The sequence below is a fragment of the Anabrus simplex genome, chromosome 1 (genome assembly GCF_040414725.1).
Source record: "Anabrus simplex isolate iqAnaSimp1 chromosome 1, ASM4041472v1, whole genome shotgun sequence".
Lineage (NCBI taxonomy): Eukaryota > Metazoa > Arthropoda > Insecta > Orthoptera > Tettigoniidae > Anabrus > Anabrus simplex.
Genome location: NC_090265.1, coordinates 1444381983 through 1444401411, shown reverse-complemented (window position 1 = coordinate 1444401411; position 19429 = coordinate 1444381983). Strand labels below are relative to the sequence as shown.

At 37.5% G+C, this 19429-nt stretch overlaps 1 protein-coding gene across 3 annotated transcripts in view; it reads right to left on the bottom strand.

Annotated features, from left to right (window-relative positions):
- The window catches only part of LOC136860653 (uncharacterized), a 314102-nt gene that overhangs the window by 242549 nt on the left and 52124 nt on the right, over positions 1–19429 (bottom strand). For all 3 annotated transcript variants that reach the window (XM_067138771.2, XM_068225548.1, XM_068225547.1), the window contains one exon: positions 17402–17590. In XM_067138771.2, coding sequence (XP_066994872.2) covers positions 17402–17578 — 177 coding nt within the window. In that variant the 5' untranslated portion in view covers positions 17579–17590. The remainder of the gene's footprint in view (positions 1–17401; positions 17591–19429) is intronic.

Genomic DNA, 19429 nt, shown 5'->3' with positions numbered 1-19429 from the left:
TTCCTTTTCAACATGGATCCATGAAAGTTGCGAAAGCTTTCTATCTTACAGATAAGTCATCCGCCACAAACATTAATGGATGTCTCCAGCGTACCAATTATCAATTATATCGAGAGATAATTCCTAATCTACCTTGAATTAAGAAATAAATATCTACACATATAATGCTTATGCTAGAGTATAAATATGAACACCAATATATCATTATCACAACTATTTATTCAAATTCTGAAAAAAATCGAGAAAAAAGGAAACGTAGTTAAAAGAAAATTATCAACTCATTTAAAAATTCATTACTTAGGTTTCATTGTAGTGCTTAGGATCCTTGATTGAATTGTAATGATAATAATGTACAACAAGAAAAATCAAATAATTATGTTAAACTCAAATTACTGAAATGAATTCACACATCATCTTCCCATCATTAATTATCTATACTAACAAAAATGTTCCTAAACTCCAATCGAAGTTTCTCAAATTACTTACTAATTGTTTCAGGAAATATTATATCAGCATCGTCTTTACTCTTCTTATAATCATTTATCTGTTTATTTATTTAGGATGAGCGTCAAGTTTTCTTTATTCTGGGATTATGCTTTGGGATGCAACAGGAAAAAAATAAGTACCAAGTCAACCATAACATGCGCTAACATCTACATTAATATCTAACATCACTTATCAGCTCAAATATATCATTCTTCTTATTAATCTTACAAATTAGTTTAATTACGTAAATGTGTCTAATGAAAGAAGTTGTCAGATAACTAATTGAATTCCAACACATTACCTAGTGTCATTTACTAAACTAGGTGTAAAATATTGTTCTTGAAGACTATCATTTATTTTACCTACTGGAATTATAATACTTGTGCTTAGGATTCAATGAGTGTCATGTACTTCTTCAACGAATACTTAACATTACGGTAGAGCTGTAGGTTAATTTTAATCAATAACTTTTCCTACAATGAATTATTTCAATGATTTACTAGTGCCATAACTTATTATAAGCTTCACCATATATCTTCATTCATGTTGGATATGGAATACCTGTCAACGATTATACATCATGGTATCAAGTATATTACTGATCCTGGATTGCGTCAATACTCTTCTCTTTATCTTCACAATTAATCATTCCCTTCCTTACTGACGAAACAATACATATCACACTTATTTATCCTTCCTCATATTCATTTCATATTCCAACATTATTTTCTTCATATCTTATTAACATCTCTTCTTTCTCTTCCAAATAATTCTTAACTGTATCTTAATTTGATGCTTGGAATCCTGTAACAATCACATTCACTTGATTAATCCATTTCTTCTCAATTAATCTCATTACCATTTTATATTACTCTCATATCCCTATATAATTCTATTCTGATTTTATATGGCACTGTTTAATCTTCATACTACAAGATATTAACCATCACTCACCATCACTCACTTATAACCTTAACTATTCTACCAATGTAGATCTCGTAATTCATATATAATAACCTCTTCACATGCTTAGATATCACTACAATGGCACTTACATATTGTTCACTTTACATTTCCTAGTCAAGGATTGGTTATGTTATTCACATGACTACTGTCAAACGGGGCAATTTCGGACACGGAGGTGGTTTAGGACAGTATGGTAGATTTGCCGTATTTTATCGCATAGCAACGAGCCGCCGGAGTTTTGCACTTCCACGCGCGTTTTAATTTGACCTTGAGGTTATGTTTCCCACGTTCTGTGCTTTTAATTACGAATCGACTTCATACTTTGGAAAATTTCCCGTGTGCAATGGCACTGTTGAAAGTTCATGCATTATCATTAAGTGGATACTTTCGATTGTCGCGGTTGGAAGGAATGCATTATAACTATGGTTCTTAGCGAGATCAACTGACTGAAGTGTTTATTAACGATTGCTGTGGAATTTTGGTGTGATTTAGTGAAAAATAGTGTTTTACGCACACTTTACTGAAAATTGAAAGCAGTCTGGGTGATTTCGGACAATGCCTAGAAATTATCAGAGGCAGAAAGAAGCTGCTTCGAGGGGTAATTATGAACCAAAATTATTAGAAAAAGCCTACGTGATATTAAACGTGGCAAGTTGTCTTATAGGAAAACACTTGATTTCTACGGTATGCCTTGGTCCACATTACAAAATAAAGTGCGGAATGTACATCCAAAAAATGGGAAGACAACCAAAGCTAAATGAGGAAGAAGGAAATGCTCAAGGGAGCTTGTCACCCTCCGGCCATGCTCCAACCCAACACAACCTGCTACTTCCCGCCGCCGCCGCAAATAAAATTTTCTTCCTGGGAAGTCCGCCGAGATGAAAGCAGCTCAGAAACAAGTGATGGCGTTGGCAGCAGTGAAAATGAATGAATGAAGATTTGTATCGTTTGTAAGAAAAATTATTAAGATTTCTCAGCAGGATCTCTGTACAGTTTATAACTATTAATATTTCAATTTAGACCAGAAAACTTTACATTTACCATGTCAGAAAAGAAAAGATCGATCAGTAACACATTGCATTTATCATTACAATGATTTTAACCAGCTAGTAATATTTTGGACACCCTCAGAACACTTTAAATATCACAAAACTAAAGCAAAAAGAACGAACAATTGAAATAAAGGACTATTTATGTCCAAAATCACCTAACATGCTTTGAAACTTCGGACAGCGGTTTAAAATGCATGTGCGCCCGGAATCACCCCGAAGTATGGGGTGAATTCGGACACTACTTTTTGTTTTCTCAGGAAAACCTGCGTTGGCGTATATTTTTCGTTTGTAGGGTAGTGCATTAATTGAATATATTCCTCATTATTAGGATGATAAACAATACAATTTCAGATTCCCTTCGTGAGTTACGACGAAAATAACCTCAAAACCGTCTGAAATCACCCCGTTTGATGGTATCTATTATTGCTATATTTTGACACAAATATATACACGTTAATTCACAAGAATCTAACATATCTGAGCTAATTTGTTAATCACGTTTAACCATCTATTCACCATAAAATATTAACGATTATATTACAATTTAGACGATTATTTAACTTGCTGCGCTAAGAAATAAAGACATCTCTTTCCGTCAACTCCACTGGGATTGAATTAGATGCTCCAGGACATCTGTGATTCAGGCTCGGCAATTACATCCCCTCACTGGTCATCAGGATGCTCTGGGATAGGTAAGGTTCCTTTGCCGTCACCTCAGCTCAGCCTCCTCCGGATATCTCGCCATTGTCTTCTTAGAACGTCATCAGAGCCATGTCTTGCGCAAATATAATAGAAATAAACATATATGAAGTTAGTTGTGTCATAATACAGAATTCATAGCCTTCTAACATTGAAGCTTCAATGTGAATTCTGTCGTTTTAACTCGTCTTAATAGAGTTTGTACACTACCAAAATGTCTACCCTTAGATATCTGTACTAAAGTTGTTATTTTATGGGTTAATTTAGCTATTCCTCCATATCCTCAAGATTTTCTTCCTTGTAATCGTGTCAATGGTTAGCCCTTGCTGTCTTGTTAATCCAATGTATGCACTTCTTTCCAATTTTCTTCTTGTGTCGCAGATTTATTTACGGTTTCCGTAATTATGCGTTCTCCAATAAGTATACACATTCTGCCGATCTTCTTCCTTAAATGAATTTCTTTCTAAATCTTGAAATAGTGTATGCGTTAGGTATCTCCAGATCAACACGACCGTTTCTCAACCTTGCTCTGTCAATTTTTCCTTTTTTTTCAATAGTAGTGTCCCAACAATTCTGAATTCTTTCTTTGTCTCAGTCCCTGCCACCTTGATCTTTTCTACTTCGATCCCGTAATATATTGTATCTCACTGATACAGATGACCGAGTTTATGCATCCTATTTAACTTAGATCTTCGCAATTGCATCCATTTTAGGTCCATTCAATTATCATTTTATGACAGTGAAATGGCAAAATACTAACTACTTTTCCTGTAAGAGAATATCTTATAATTTTTATAATTCACAAAAAAAATTCCAATTTCACTTTTCAATTCATTAAAAAGGTAACAGCAATATTTAGCGCATTTGTCATTACTGAAAAGGATCGTAAAATGTTTACGAATACATTGCCACTTTAAACCGACAAAACGTGGTCCGCCCGTCCGTCTTTGTGGCAACAGCAGCAATGCAGGTGGTGGAGAACAACCAGCCTGTTAACAAGTGAGTCAGCAAAAATAATTACACCAGTCATTTCTGTTCGTCCTGGCACAATCAACAAAGGGATATCAGCATAAATTTGAAAAGCTGTATAGTAACCAGTTGACAGTGAAATACAGTACAGACAACAATTAAGTATATAGTATTTGGTGAAGTTAAACTCATCCTCTAGATTCCCCCAAGGTTCTTAAACACACTACTAAAGGTTGGGCCCAACGCAAGGCAAGCTGCTATTGGTTAACAAAATAATATCACCATAGGAGCAAAGCAGCCGAGCCCTGAGGGTGCGTCACGCAAATCAGTAGGAACCTCATAACAGCAGCAAAAATTACAGATTCTCAGAACTCTCAGCAGATCGTACATAAAGATGGAAAGAGGGTACAGCAAAGTTAGTTTTCATTATTTCTATTACGAATAAGGCGTAAATATAAATGCAATATGTGAATACCTGATGGTACGCTGACCAACGCTTGAAATTTACTAACATTTCCAAGTTCCTCCATACTTTAAGGAAGGTTATGTGCTCTCAAATCTGTAAACACAAATATTTAGATATCTGAAATGTTTGTAATATTAAATGTTGACAGCAAAAGCTTTGGAAATGAAACTACTGTTTGTTAACATACGATATACTGATTCACTTCGGCAGGTACCGAGTTAAAAGCTTACTGTAGCACATATTATAACAGCAGCAGAAGCAAGTTCGTATTCAAAAACATGCATAGATGTTTCTACTTTTTTAAATTACAGAATAAGAAAGAACAAGAAAGACATTTAAATATAACACAGTCCTACCTGTGAGGTCAGACGTCATGAAGTGGTTAGTTTTGAAGACGAAATCCACTGTCGTGCCTTTCACCGATGAACTGCAGTGGATTTTTCAGTCTTTGCCCGAATGTTCATTTGTCACATGCGTATGAATGTTCTCGTTCTAACATACATTTTTACTATTTCTGATGGCATGGTGGGGAATTTACTGCTAATTATTTGACACAGTTTGCGTATAATATTAGGTACGCATGATAGTTCAGCACGTCCGTGAGTGTCAGTGAAAATTAACTCAAATTCCTACATTTGGTTTAGCCATTCTTCTGATGGAACGAGTGGACCTCCCCGAGAACAATTCTATCCATCCCACAGGGGCTGTACCAGAAGAAGCGGAAAGCATTTTCCCAGTGGGACTTCCCATTGACCTGTCATATTTCCTTCCACAGCAAGAAATGTACCAAAATCCCTCTGCTGAACAATCACGTTGTTACGATTAGAGTACGTCAGGCAGAATATGTATCACTGTACACCAGTTCGTAATGAGTTTGAGTATATAACCAACTGCGACTATTTAGAGATATAACAAAGGGCAATCCAATTGGAAGCAAACTGGGATTAATGAGGTGTCCGTGGAGGAAACAAGGAAAAATAAGTGTAACATTTAACCAAAATAGTATATTCTTTCCACAAGAAACATAACCAAACAAACACAATATTTCAATGTTGAAAATACAGCAACAACGTCTGAATGACAACTACGTAATTACAACAGAGTCCTAGACCATTTACAAAGGATTTATGTAAGACAATTTAAAAAAAAAAGATCTTGCTAATTTCCAAGCCCCAGCCTAACAAGAAGAAAGAGAATATCATTTGAACAGAATAAAAGGGGAAAGCGTGTATCAAAGAAGGTCAGGAAGGAATGGGGCGGGATCAAAACACCAAGAGTGGCCCAAGCACAGAACCATGTGAAGAGCCAATGTTTTTTCAAAGTTTACTTGCTAAAGTACAGGCCCACATTCGATCATTGAAGCCTCACCACTCAATGCATCATTTTAGTGCCTTTGTTTTGTTTAAAAAGAGATAATGAAGTTTAAATACTCATATTTAACTTAAACTGCCCATGGTCATGAAGTTAAAGTTACGTCCGCATAATAAAGTCCACTGGGCAAATAATAATAACATCATCATCAACAACAACAACAACAACAACAATAATAATAATAATAATAATAATAATAATAATAATAATAATAATTTAAAAAACACACTGTTGCTCACCAAATATAGAAGAAACAGGAGTAGAGATTCCCAGCAAACTACTGGGAACTCGTAGGACGACACTCCAACCTCACTCAGTGCCAGTGCTGGACTGAAGACCGAGCGGACGGAGGAAGAATTTATAGGGCGAAAGAAGGTTCGTGAAGCACACAGGTCTTCGAGAAACAACACATAGTGACGTGGCGAGTGACATGAGCAAGTGGTAGTTCAGTACGTAGCGACGTGTTGAGCCAGTCGGGCGATGTGTGAAGCAGCAGCGGGCGTACGAAGTCAAGTAGGTAGTGCTTGTTATATATTCAATAACGTAGCGGCGTGTTGAGAAAATCCAGCGATGTGCAAAGCAGCAGCGGCCGTACGAGGTATAGTAGGTGAGTGCTCGTTACAAGGTGCCGCTGAAGATTGCGGTGAAATTAAATGCACGGTTTTCTATCGCAATGTCCTGAATTTCTGTCTCATCTTCAATCATACGTAATGCTTCAGACATATCCAGCAGCAAATCCACAAGTTTAGATGTTAGTATCACATTATCACTTTATGAAATCATCACAGCTTTATTGGATAACTGAATATTTTCCAAGTTGGCGCCCAGAAGTAACAATCTTAATGTAAATTTCACGTCGATTGGTAGCAGATGTTCATAGAAATATCAAAGTCCTCTTATCTGAGAAAATAAATTTTCCAGAGAGTCTTTGTTTAATCGAGCAGTCAATATGTACTTTATGTTGAGAGACTGGAGGACACTAAAAGGCCAAATAATGAGCGGATGACCATCATAAAACCTTCCTGAAATGGGAGCAAATTACTCTATTTACCAACTCTCATCTGTTCACAGCCTGTGTACAGCTGCCTTAGCATCCCTTCTAGGACTTGATGATCATTACCGTACCCACTTGCGAGCTTTTTCTTATCATTAGGCGTTCTTGCATTGAGGATATCAAATGAGTCATTTAGAAGCTGGAAGAAGGAAGCAATATGTTCCTCACCAGGCATAAGAAAGCTAATAGCTTCCACTGTATGATTAGAAAAACAGTGGATGGCAAAGTACACTCGCTGGTGCTCCCTTTTATATTTATGTGTTGCAATAAGAGTTTCGGACAGATCTTCATCTCACCGTGGTCTAACGCAAGCAACTTTTCAATGGTTTGTTTCGTAACAAGGATGTTTCCTGGAAGAATCAGCCCGTCATCTGTGAAATGATTTCTCATTAGCTTGTACAGGTGTGGAACATCAGCAAAGACCCATACTCTTTTCTGTGGATTTCAGAGATTCTGAAAACATGTGGTAGTAAGAGTAACATTCAGTTCTTTTCACACACCTCTACTTTTAGCTCCTAGATCGGATACCATGGCAACACTATACCCTGCATCTTCTAGGGAGCATATCACCTTCTGAAGCAAAGTTGCAGACATTTGCAGGTCATACCCAATAAATATTGGTTGTTTCCACGCAGAAAGCAGTCCGCGAGCCATTACTATATGTACATTGCTGTGTGGACCAACAATGTGATCTTCCTCTTCTTCAGAGCAAACTCTACTGTGCACGTTTATTTAATCAAAGCAGATCACACCCGCGTGCTCCAAACTAGAAAATCTTTCTGCTTGAGCTTTCATTAGCAGGAGTATGTCGTTGAGCATTCCTTTCCGGCAGTAGAATGAGCAATTTACTGATCTTTCCAGAGTAGATATCCCGGGAAAGTGGAAAGCTTTATTACGTACATAAATGTAACATTTGCGGGAAACAGCCGCAATGTTACTGCCTTGCATATATCCTCTCTGGTCCACTTGACCTGCTTCTTATCATTCAATCAAATTTTAATCTGAGTCCTGGAAAGCAGTTTCCACAAAATGCAATTAATTTCACTGTCCACCTTCCTATCTTTTTGACTCGACTTTTCTCTTAGCTCTTGTTTTGCTTTCTTCAGTCTTCACGCAGGTATTTATTTTTTATTTGCACTTTAGTGCACATCAGAAATAATTTCCTATTTTGTGCTTCCAGTGCCTTTACTTTCTTTAAAAGGAACTCATCTTCATCTGAGGTAGTATCCTCAGTAGCTGTGGACTGATCAGTTTTTCTGCTCTTCGGAGATAAATTTTCAAGAGTCTCTATAGCTCTCTTCTTAGTTTCTCTGGCTAACTGCCTCTCCAATCTGTTCTCCATTTTTCGCTCTGAAGACTGTGGAACTGACGAATTTCTTAGGAATAATTGTACACTTACTGGGCTACTACTGTAAATGCTGCCAGAAAGGCTCTCTGTAGGTACTGCATCTATTTTCAAGATCTTGTTGGGAGATAAATGCAGTAATTTTGCTCTTAAATCACGAACATAACTGGATTCCGTAATATACTGCAAACACACGGTAGAAGTAGCTACATTGAGGACGTCCTTCCTGTTACATTTTTGTATCCAAACTTTTTGCAGGTCTGAAGCTTTAGGAAATGAATGATCTTTTCGTCTTTCTACTGTGTGACAGTCAGTCAGTTATAGCACGTCCAAACATTGTCAGTTATTTTGAACAGTTATCATCTGCTATAACACATGTAAGAAATGTTATTCACTTTCAAAATTTTACAAAAAATGAAAAGAAAAAAAGAAAGAAAACACGCAAATATATACACTACAGTGATACTATGAACACAGAAATTTCACTCCAGCTACTATTATACTGTTTATGCAACTAATGATAAGAAAATAAGTGTACCTCACTGCACAAAACAGTAGCTTATCAGAGATCTCATAGAAAAGATCTACAATACACACACTATGCAAAATACAGTAGGCCACTATACAAACCAATTGAATAGCTCATTGATGAAAGGCACCAAATCCAACTTTTAAAGTTTTGCAATAAACACAAAAAATTATTTTTATGCTCTTGTATTGTAATATGGGACATTATTTGTTTGTACGTGTGAAATGCACACACACACTGTTATAATAAAGTAAAAATTGTATTGTTGCGTATGTTACTAACACTTTTACTGACAAAATACGTAAATGGACTTAGTTCCTTTCAACATGGAACGAATAAAACCTGTAAGCGAGCAATAACATTTACGTTCTTGGTTTATATCCTTTATTTCTAAATGACTATATGTATATGCAAGCATGAAAATAGAAGGTAACTTAAATGGAATAACTTATTTTCTTCAAACAACACACGAAATTGTTTATTATTTTGTTACGCGGTATGTTTATATAAACCCATTATTAATAAAACAGCTGCACAGTAGTCACAGATATTGAAGAACAAAAGCATGTTAGTAAAACAAGTAATACTGTTAGAAAAGACAGGTAAACCTTTTTCACTGACACAGCCATTCTAGTAACTCATCAAAGAATGCTTTACTTGCCTCAGAAGTCATGACATAATGATGAACCTTCCTGAGACCATTCTTTTTCGTTGATTTGATTGGTACTCATCCTTTCTCATTGGGCTTCATGATTCATTAGAGGACCCTTTCTTGGCCCAGGCTGAGACAAATGGAATGTGTGATGGACAATGATCCCAATGAAGGAACGAGCAATCACTCTGCCAGGATGATCTGCAGAATACTGGAACTCGGAAAACGACACAGGAGCAAACACCACCTTCGCACTTCTAGGAACTCCCTGTTGATTCATCACTTAGGCCTTTAACACACAAGCGTTTTTTTGTCGTCGTTATCGACTGCAAAAATACGCATCTTCGTGGCCGGCTCGACCACTTCTGCAGTTCATTATGGCCACATTTTGTGGTCCGGCCAGCGACAAAATGTGGTCCGGTCAGCTTCACCGCTGGGACAGTCGGCAAGTGGAACTTCGGTCATTCTCATTTATAATGAATTCTGAAGAGGAGGCTGTACTTCTTTTGCTTATGCGAAGACGCAGGGAAAGAAGGAAAACGCGGACAATGTGGTTACATCCAATAGTAGAAGTCCGGCAACAGTTGGGGAAGTTTCATGCTTTACAGTATATCACGAACTCTGCAATTATCCGGATAAGTTTTTTCCAGTTCTTCAGAATGTCAAAAACGTCTTTCGATTAACTACTACACGAAATAGGGCCAATTATTTCACGGACAGATACTGTGGTGAGGAAGGCTATATCGTCAGAAGAGACTCGCAATAATTAAAAATTTTGTAAATATATGTAGATCTTACCTATTTCATTTTTCTCCTCTGTGCTTAAGTTCTGTAAGTTGCTGTGAAAGATTTCACAGATCTTCACCCATGTTCTGACCTTCTCAACTCGGTTGCTGTATGCATCACTAACGTAGTTCCATACAGCGGGCTCGGCTTGAATCTCGGCAATGAACGTATCTGTATCAAACAACTCCATCACGAATACTGCCAGCGGGAACTTGTCGCCAGGATGTCGCCCGTGTGTAAAGGAATGCGCTGCAGTCGGCAAGTGGTCGGTGGCCAGGATCGGCTACAGCTGGCGACATGTGGTTCGCATGTGGTCGAGAAAACGCTCGTGTGTAAAGGGGAGGTATTTTTCCCATTGCATTGTATGGTAACGGCAAAGCGGTGACAGCCGGCTACACATGAACCACTTTTTGTGGTCGACAACGGCGACAAAAAAACGCTCGTGTGTAAGGGCCCTTAGAGTTGTTTTCCTATAATGCTGAGGCCACCACGCGTCCACATCAATGATGTTAGTTCCTTCCACCATTTTATTGTAACATCCTTTCCTGCGTTAGCAATGATTGTACAATATTCTTTAGGAGTGTAGAATCTGTCGCAGTATTTAATTTGTTTCCTGAAAACACCAAAATCCCTATCACAAGGCAGGAAGGAATGACCTCTAATAAGGATGTGGTGAATAATTTCCTCGAATCATTTATCTTCCATCAAGCCCATGCTGAAACAAATAAATGAATGATTCCTATTTTGGCCTGGACACGCATCCGAGTACAAGTGAAGTTTCTTCGTGCCTGGTTTAATCTTGTTGGTGAGATAGTCCAATATGAATGTGCACACTTCATTGGCCCCTTTCTTGACCTGCCCTCATGATACATGTGTACTTTGGAATTGTTGTCTTCGAGGTTGTGTATTGCAAATACATGTACTCATAGCTGCCTTAGGTAGAATATTCCCTGAACAGATATGTAAGGAAGAGGTAAATTTTGCATGTAGTCAATGGCAATACAGATTGTATCATCAGAATGGCAGGATTCTGAGCATGATTTCATAGAAGAATAAAATTTGTGACTTATGCGCTTATGAATATTTAGCTCACTTGCTGCTGCTAATTTAACACCGTGATACGTGCGGAAACTTCATTTTGACCTCAAGTTCTTCACAGATACTGCACAAATCTATTTGGGGTCTACCAAATTTGTAGCCAAAGTTCTTATTGAAATAATCAACATAAAATATATACAGGATATTTCAAAAAGAATATAAGTTTTTCAAATGCATATATTTATTCAACTGTAAGACATACGAATCTGAAACTTTACACACATATTTATGAACCTCTCAAGTTCACATTACAGATGTTCAACATGTCCTCCATCAGCGACACAAACAATATGTCGATACTCAAATTCCTCCCATACTCGAGCAAACATGTCCTTCGTCGCTGATGTTATGGCATTACTGATCCGGTTCTTCAACTTTTCCAAGTTCTGTGGGAGTGGTGGTACATAAACGTTGTCTTTAACGAAACCCCACAGGAAGAAGTCACAGGGTGCCAAATCCGGTGACTGTGGAGCCCAGCTGAGATATGCTAAGTCGCCAGCTCCTTGACGACCAATCCAACGGTTTGGTAGAGTTTCATTCAGATATTCACGCACTTGGCGAATCCAGTGTTGAAAAATTAAGTTGTCTTTGTGCAGCCTCGGAAACAAACAGTTTTGTAACATCTGTAATTTAATGTAGTCTTTTTAATAAAGACAATTACAGTATTGTAAAGGTGGAATTATAAAATATAAATTTTCACAAGTTGATACTTTGACAATACGGGCTCTAACATGAAATTTATAACGTGCAAAGTTTTGTAACATAGCGAGATACTGCTCACTGTTAACCGTGTTTCCATCAAAGAAGAATGGGCCGTAAACAGATGATCGGGATATCGCACAAAACACACTGACTTTGGGCGAATCTCGTACATGTACATGTTCTGTGTTTGTTCACCTGACCACTAACATGGAAAGTCGCTTCATCACTGAACACGATGCATTGTGCAAAAGTGTTACCATTGTCAATAGCATCAAGAATCTTGTTACAAAATACAACACGTTTGCGTTTGTCATCAGGAAGCAGAACTTGTAACAGCTGTAACCTGTACGGCTTCATAACCAACTGACGTCTCAAAATTGATTTTGAAGGACTATGTTGGAAAGCAGTTTCAATTCTTGCAACATTTCCTTCAGGAACACGAGGGCGGCCAAGACTCTTTCCTTCACATACACATCCTGTATCTACAAACTGTTAATACCATCTGGGAATGTTCCACCCATTCGGAGGATCAATTTGGTACCTCAACCTGAAACATCTTTGCACTGTAATCACGGAATTGCACTTCACAAACTCGAGAACACAAAATAATTTCTGCTGCGGAGTTACCAAGCAAAACGAAAGACAACCGACATCTAGTGGCTATTAATATAAACTAGACTACGTATTTGTTTCTCTAATAGCCGAGCCGAAGTGCAGCGATCGATAGTTTGGACAAAATAATTTGTATTACGTATATTCTTTTTGAAACATCCTGTATTTTACTTCAAGACTGGGATGTTCCCCACAAAATAAATCATGCATTCTTTTAAGATTCAGCCTTGCATCAAAATAATTTACTTCGTTACCCCCATAATGAGAAGTTTTGACTGGAAACTGGAGAATGTGGTCCTTAATTTCAGTGCAGATTTCACGTGATATAGCATTCATCTTTTTACTGAATCCTCTCTTGTCTACTGGGCTTTCGCCTTTCACCAACAGCTTAGCTATCCTGAATACACGCTTCTGCGTTAGTCCGTGTAAACTAATGAATGCAATCCTACAGACCTGCAGACGCTCCTGATTTCTAAGAACAAAATATGTATATGCTGATTCACGTTCCATTTTGATCGTTCTCCGTCTTGATTAACAGCCCTAGGTCTCCGCCGTTTAATGGGATGCCATTTAATCAGTCTCTGTAAGTGGATATCCTGTTCATTTTTGGTTTCATGATCGTAAAAGGCACTAAATATATGCAGCCTCTCTTCTTCTTATAATATATTGAATCAGTGATGCTTGCACATAAAACAAACAAGTTACGTAGGAAAATTCTTTGTCAGATATCCATTAAGTAATCATAACTTCAGTATCAATCGCTCAAATTCCTTTTATGGAAGTGAAATGGTTGAACAGATAATATTTAGGTAAAAACAATAATTTCCATCATACCTGCAGGGAGGTCCAATATTTTTCTGAGGAACTGCCTTTCCTGCATAGCTTGTACATGCAGTACCCTTTACCCTCGATCGCTTTACTTTATTCCCGGCATAATTTTCTTCTTTGCATTTACGTTTCTTTCCTGCCATAACTTTGTTGTCCATGATGAAAATATCTTTAAGAATACAGCAAGAGGAAGATTAATAATATGCAGAGCACAACAACCACGTAGGATATATTGTCAATGGCAACATTCAACATCTATGTAAACAAATGAAACAAGCACGCAAATCTTGACATCTGAGACACAACAGCGCTTTCTGCATAGGTTGGTTGGCGCTGGTAGATATTCCGTGTTGAAATGCACTAACAGCAGGACTAAGTCTCTTTCAACATGGAATAACTAACCTGACGGCTGTGGTAAGGGCAGAAGCGCTGCCAGGACACGTTTCCCTTCAACACCAAAACATGCATCTTGCTTCTCAGAACGCAAAATCGCTGTAAAACAAATTTCAACAACGAACAATTCAATTGCAAAATACGGAGAGAAATTACACACAGATATTATGTGAAAATCGTTTCTTTATATGACAGACAGTGGTAAATAACAAAATAAGATATACGCGCGGTTCTATGCTGCACAGTCACGGTGCTCCTATGACGACGTCACGAACAGGACAAGGGAAAACTAACATCTACTGCGCAACCAGTCTAGGCCACTCGTGAGATTCCCCTTTAGTAAATGGTACAGAACCACATACGATCGTGTCAAACGACAAACACTGCATCATTCCGATATTTTCACTAGCTCAGTGACTCAAACCAGCTGACCACATGGCCTCCTCTGAGTGAAACCGAAACTTTTAAATTAAGATGAGAGTGCGTAAAGTTTCCTCTGAGTGAAACCGAAACTTTTAAATTAAGATGAGAGTGTGTAAAGTTAACAAACATTTTGGAAATAATAGGCAGGAGAAAGATTAAGTTGAAAAATCTCTCTCAAGCAATGAAAAACATTGAATCTGTCAACAACCTAACCAAGTAACTCAGCAAATATTCAACAATTTGTTGGAAAAAGAATCATATCTTGTGTTGGACTTTAAGCAGTACACGACTGACTGAATAAAAACATCAGCAAAGAAAGCAGTCCAGAAGCAACTCCTCATCCTCCTCTCCGTCGACCATTAGTCGATTCTAAACTTTCCAAGAATACAAAATACACTGAGCAGAAGAGCTGCACAGCCTTACAATGATGATTAAGGAATTACAGGTATAAGACAAAACTTTTAAAAGAACCTACGATTATGAAATTTTCTCAGGCATGTTGACAGTGAATCACAGAAGATGACACAAAAGTAAATAGTACCTGGTTGCCACTTACGATTATGGTCTTCACAAACAACAATAGGAAACTGTGACATTTATTCGGAGATATAGAAAGTAGCCTACTCCCATCAAGGTGCATGATGGTCTGCCATTTTGCATCTTGCCCTCCACTTCATTCAGTCTGTGGCATCATTAGGCATGAGTAGAGGCATGATTTTTTCACATTAACGATAAACGCGACAAAAATATTTTGAAGCGATTTTAAGATATCTTTACGAATCATATGTTTCTGGTTAAGAAAATATGGATATTATGTTCGCGAATTAAAGCGATAAGGTCATTTTAAAGCGAAATTCAATCATTTCACAATAAGCGCGATATTACAGCGAAATCTGCAGTGAATAACGAACTTGACATTTTGTTCCAAGATTATGTATGAAAAGAAAAGGAAGAGCGAAGGAATATTCATCAACAGGAAAGAAATATGTTATCATTAATATTCTGGAAAATCTCTAAGACATGGAATTAAAGAAAAGGGGTTGGCTCCAGGCTTCTTGCCAAACAAAATGTTTGGAATGTTGTTCTTGTGGTGGCTGGTAATCCCACCCCTGCCTGTCTCCTCACGGCATTGTGCAATCCTGGAATCCCTAATGAGGTCTACAAGCAGCACAATTGACTGGTGTATTTCGGCTTCGTGGTCAGGTAAAATTATGCAAGTGATCACAGACAGTAGCGAAGATGCGTCGCTCGAAAAGTGTTACGGTGCACAGCAGAGCTAAACTGTTTGCGAGTGAAGGTTTATACGTTTCGGAATGCAATATTTTAATGTGTAAATTTTGTAATGTCGTATCGAGTGGGAGAAAAAAGATACTGTCTGAAAACATTGTTTTAAAATAAGGAACATTCAGAACGTAAATTTAGCATCCAACAGCAAAACGACAGGCAACAATTGAACTCTCATTAGATATGCAAAAGAAAGCTAAGAGTGAAAGAATAGAATTTATTCACGAGACAACAGCGATGCTACTGAAAGCCAACATCCCGCTGTAGAAGGTAGACGACCCTGCAGTCCGGAAATGGCTTCAAAAGTATGTACCAGGTATGTACAGTCTATCAATTAAACCTCCACAATCAACGATCAGTGATAGTAATTAAACCTTTAATGATTAATTTTAGAATTTCATCAAAGCAAAATTAAAGCGATACGGCAATATCTATTTCGCGAAATAACGCGAAAATTATTATCCTTCTCGTGAAATCGTTAAAAAATTAATGCGAAAAAATCATGCCTCTAGGCATGAGTCAACAACAAGGATGATAGAAATTAGTAAAGAATTCAAAATCTGTATGAAAATAGTTTGAAAGAAAAAGTTAATATTACCTCCCCTTTCTTAAGAAATCAATTGCTCCAGTTTTTCTTTTCCCAGGACAGAATATTTATCTACCTACTGTGTAACAATGGGACACCTTGAGATGTCACTTTTTGAGTTTTACTTCCAATGATATTACCTCCGTATTAATACCTCAAAAGAGTTAAAAATAAGGAACCAAATAACCAATAAGAAGAATGGGTCAGCTTCCTCAAAAGGGAAAAGGTGTTATCTACTCATATCTTATTTAAAGAAAACCTTTCAGCAAACAGCTGTATAAAACACCATGATGGCTTGTCTTGCAGTGACTGGCGTGATGCTCTAAAGATGACTGCTAATGTCGCAGCCGTTCGAGCCATGCCAGGCAGGTCCCAGGATAATAACCGTTGTCAGCATTACCACAATGAGATAGAAACCCATTCACATGTCCTGGGATACCGTCCCTATTGCGAAACCCTGCGACTTTCTAGACACCATGCGATACAAAGCTCCATCGCTCAGTCATTGAGAGACACTGGTTACACACTGCATGAAGAGGTCTATGGATTGTCGGAGAACGGCAGTACCCATAGGATTGATATGATAGCCTTCAAAAATAACAACAATGGATACATTATTGATCCTACGGTTCGATTCGAATCACATGCTAACCAGCCCAGTGAAGTACACGAGGAACAGAAAAGCATCTACAAACCAACTATCCCCTTCTACTAAGGTGAATATGGACTGGATAACATCGAAGTTATAGGCTTCATGATCGGTGCAAGAAGAACAATTCCTCGAGTTCTTCGAAGAATTCCGCTCAAGATTCAAACTATCAGAGTCGTTGACGAAAAATGTGGTCCTCCAAGCCTTGAAACGTTCATTATCCATACTGAGAAATCATGTATATAATCATAAATGTACTTCGTATACTTTGTCCTCAGGGGCAACCTCCTTATGGGGGAAGTGTTTATTCTCTGAATAAATATATACTTATATATATACACACATATAGAAAAAGACAGTAGTAGAATATTAATAAAATTATTGCATTAAAGAAAAAACTTATTTTATCTAAGTCAATACTCTACAACAAAGAACTCATTTGAATAATTACCTTATTCTTATTAGAAGACAATGAAAGGAGATCGTCAGGAAGGTCCAGAGTATCCCTTTGAAGTAGACTGAGAATATAGCGTGTATAGACCACTGCATCGATGCCACGAGCTTCAAGCTGCTCATCAAGCCAATCTTGGACAGCAGAGGGCATCGATACCAACTGTGGGTACTTCATGCTACTCTGATCCTAGAATGAATGGTAATGTGAACAAACTTTAATTTTTATATATATATTTATATCAAATATATAACAATGCATCAACAAATTAAAAGCTATACTTTTTTACGCCATCTAAAAAACAAAATGTCTGATACATAAATGTACTGATTGGTTTACACAAGCAACTTCAGCTGCTCTTTCTCCAAATAAGTGGAGAGATAAGTAGTAAACCACCAAACCATTCATCATAAATGTTGGAACAAAACAGATGCATGCAAAAAAGGGCTAACCATCATTTTCTTAAACTGGAGAAAAAGATACTTTCTCACTGATGGATATAATAACATTCTGGGCTTTGTAAACAGACAATATGGCCAATAAGAAACAATAAATGTCTAGATAATACTTAATAATTTACATTAATTTATTGCAATGAATACTCTTCTAGGGCAATGCAATATTAAACAGAAAATAATATCTGGATTTTTCATTCCATTTTGAATTAATGTCGTACTGAAATGGACATGTATTAATGTTATTGTTTTTACATCCCATTAACTATGGTTTTCAGAGACACGGACATGACAGAATTTTTCCCCACAGGAGTTCTTTAACGTGCCCATAAATCTACTGACACAAGGCTGACGTATTTGAGCACCTTCAAATGCCACCAGACTGGGCCAGGATCGAACCCGCCAAGTTGGGCTCAGAAGGCCAAGGCTCTACCGTCCAAGCTAGTCAGCCCAGCAAGACTACTATATTCTGTAGCATTTGCTATCCTGCCAATATTGTGACATCATATGCAAACTTTTAGTAACAATCAGTTACCCCGATTTTACAATTTTGTCAAGATGATTCAGATAGCCCAAGAACTTCGAAGCCTTGTATTTCTTTACAGGCAATTCCCTGATGGTAGCCCACTTCAGTAAAAGTAATTTATATCATTAACAGTAGGTGGAAGCATCTAACTAGATTTGTACATACATTCAAATAGTGACTGCCACAGATAAAGCAAAGCCAAAGACTGACGATGTCACATTGTTCAGTAAAACATACTACTTTGCTTTCATGTATGTGGCTTCTCTTGTATTGTTAACAGAATACACAGTTGGGCATAAGTACTTATCAAATGCTGTTTTGTTTTTGTTGTGTGCCACGCTACCTACCTGACTGGGTGTCAGTTTGCTCACACATATCGTTTCAGTAAAATCTGAGGCAGTTTTGATCAAGTTCACTATCACGACAAAAAAGAAAACTTTTCCTCTTGCAGAGAAAGTAAACTTGATTCACAACGTGGAGAGAAACATAAATGTGCCAGTTGGTGAAATCAGACTGGCAAATTCTCCATAAACAGGAATGTTAAAAAATAAAGAGAAAACTCTGGAACAAAAAAATTGGTTTCAAAGCAAAAAAGAGAAATATAAGTTTCAAAATCACTCTAAGAAGAAATGGAATCTATGGTAATTGTGTGGTTCAGTGCAGCATGTGGTGAAAACATACCAGTTGATAGGGTACTAATAAAAATAAAATCTGAGTTATCAGGGAAACTTGGGCAAAAGGGCTTAAAAGCTACAAATGGTTAGTTGTATAGGTTACCTGGAGGACATTTTGAGGAGAGAATGCTGCAGTTAGTAATGAAAGTGTTTGACACTGGAAATAAGAGATCCCACGACCAGTGTTCCCAACACGTACCCATTAATTCCCACTGACAAGTGAAGTGACACCCTTGATATTGAACACACAATCACACAAAAACATGCTTATAATATTTATAATATATCACTATAACGGTGGCCCAAGTCGTTCCCATGCAAAACAGTGCATTCTACCTTGAGATACATCTGAACAATCATCTATTCAGTCCTA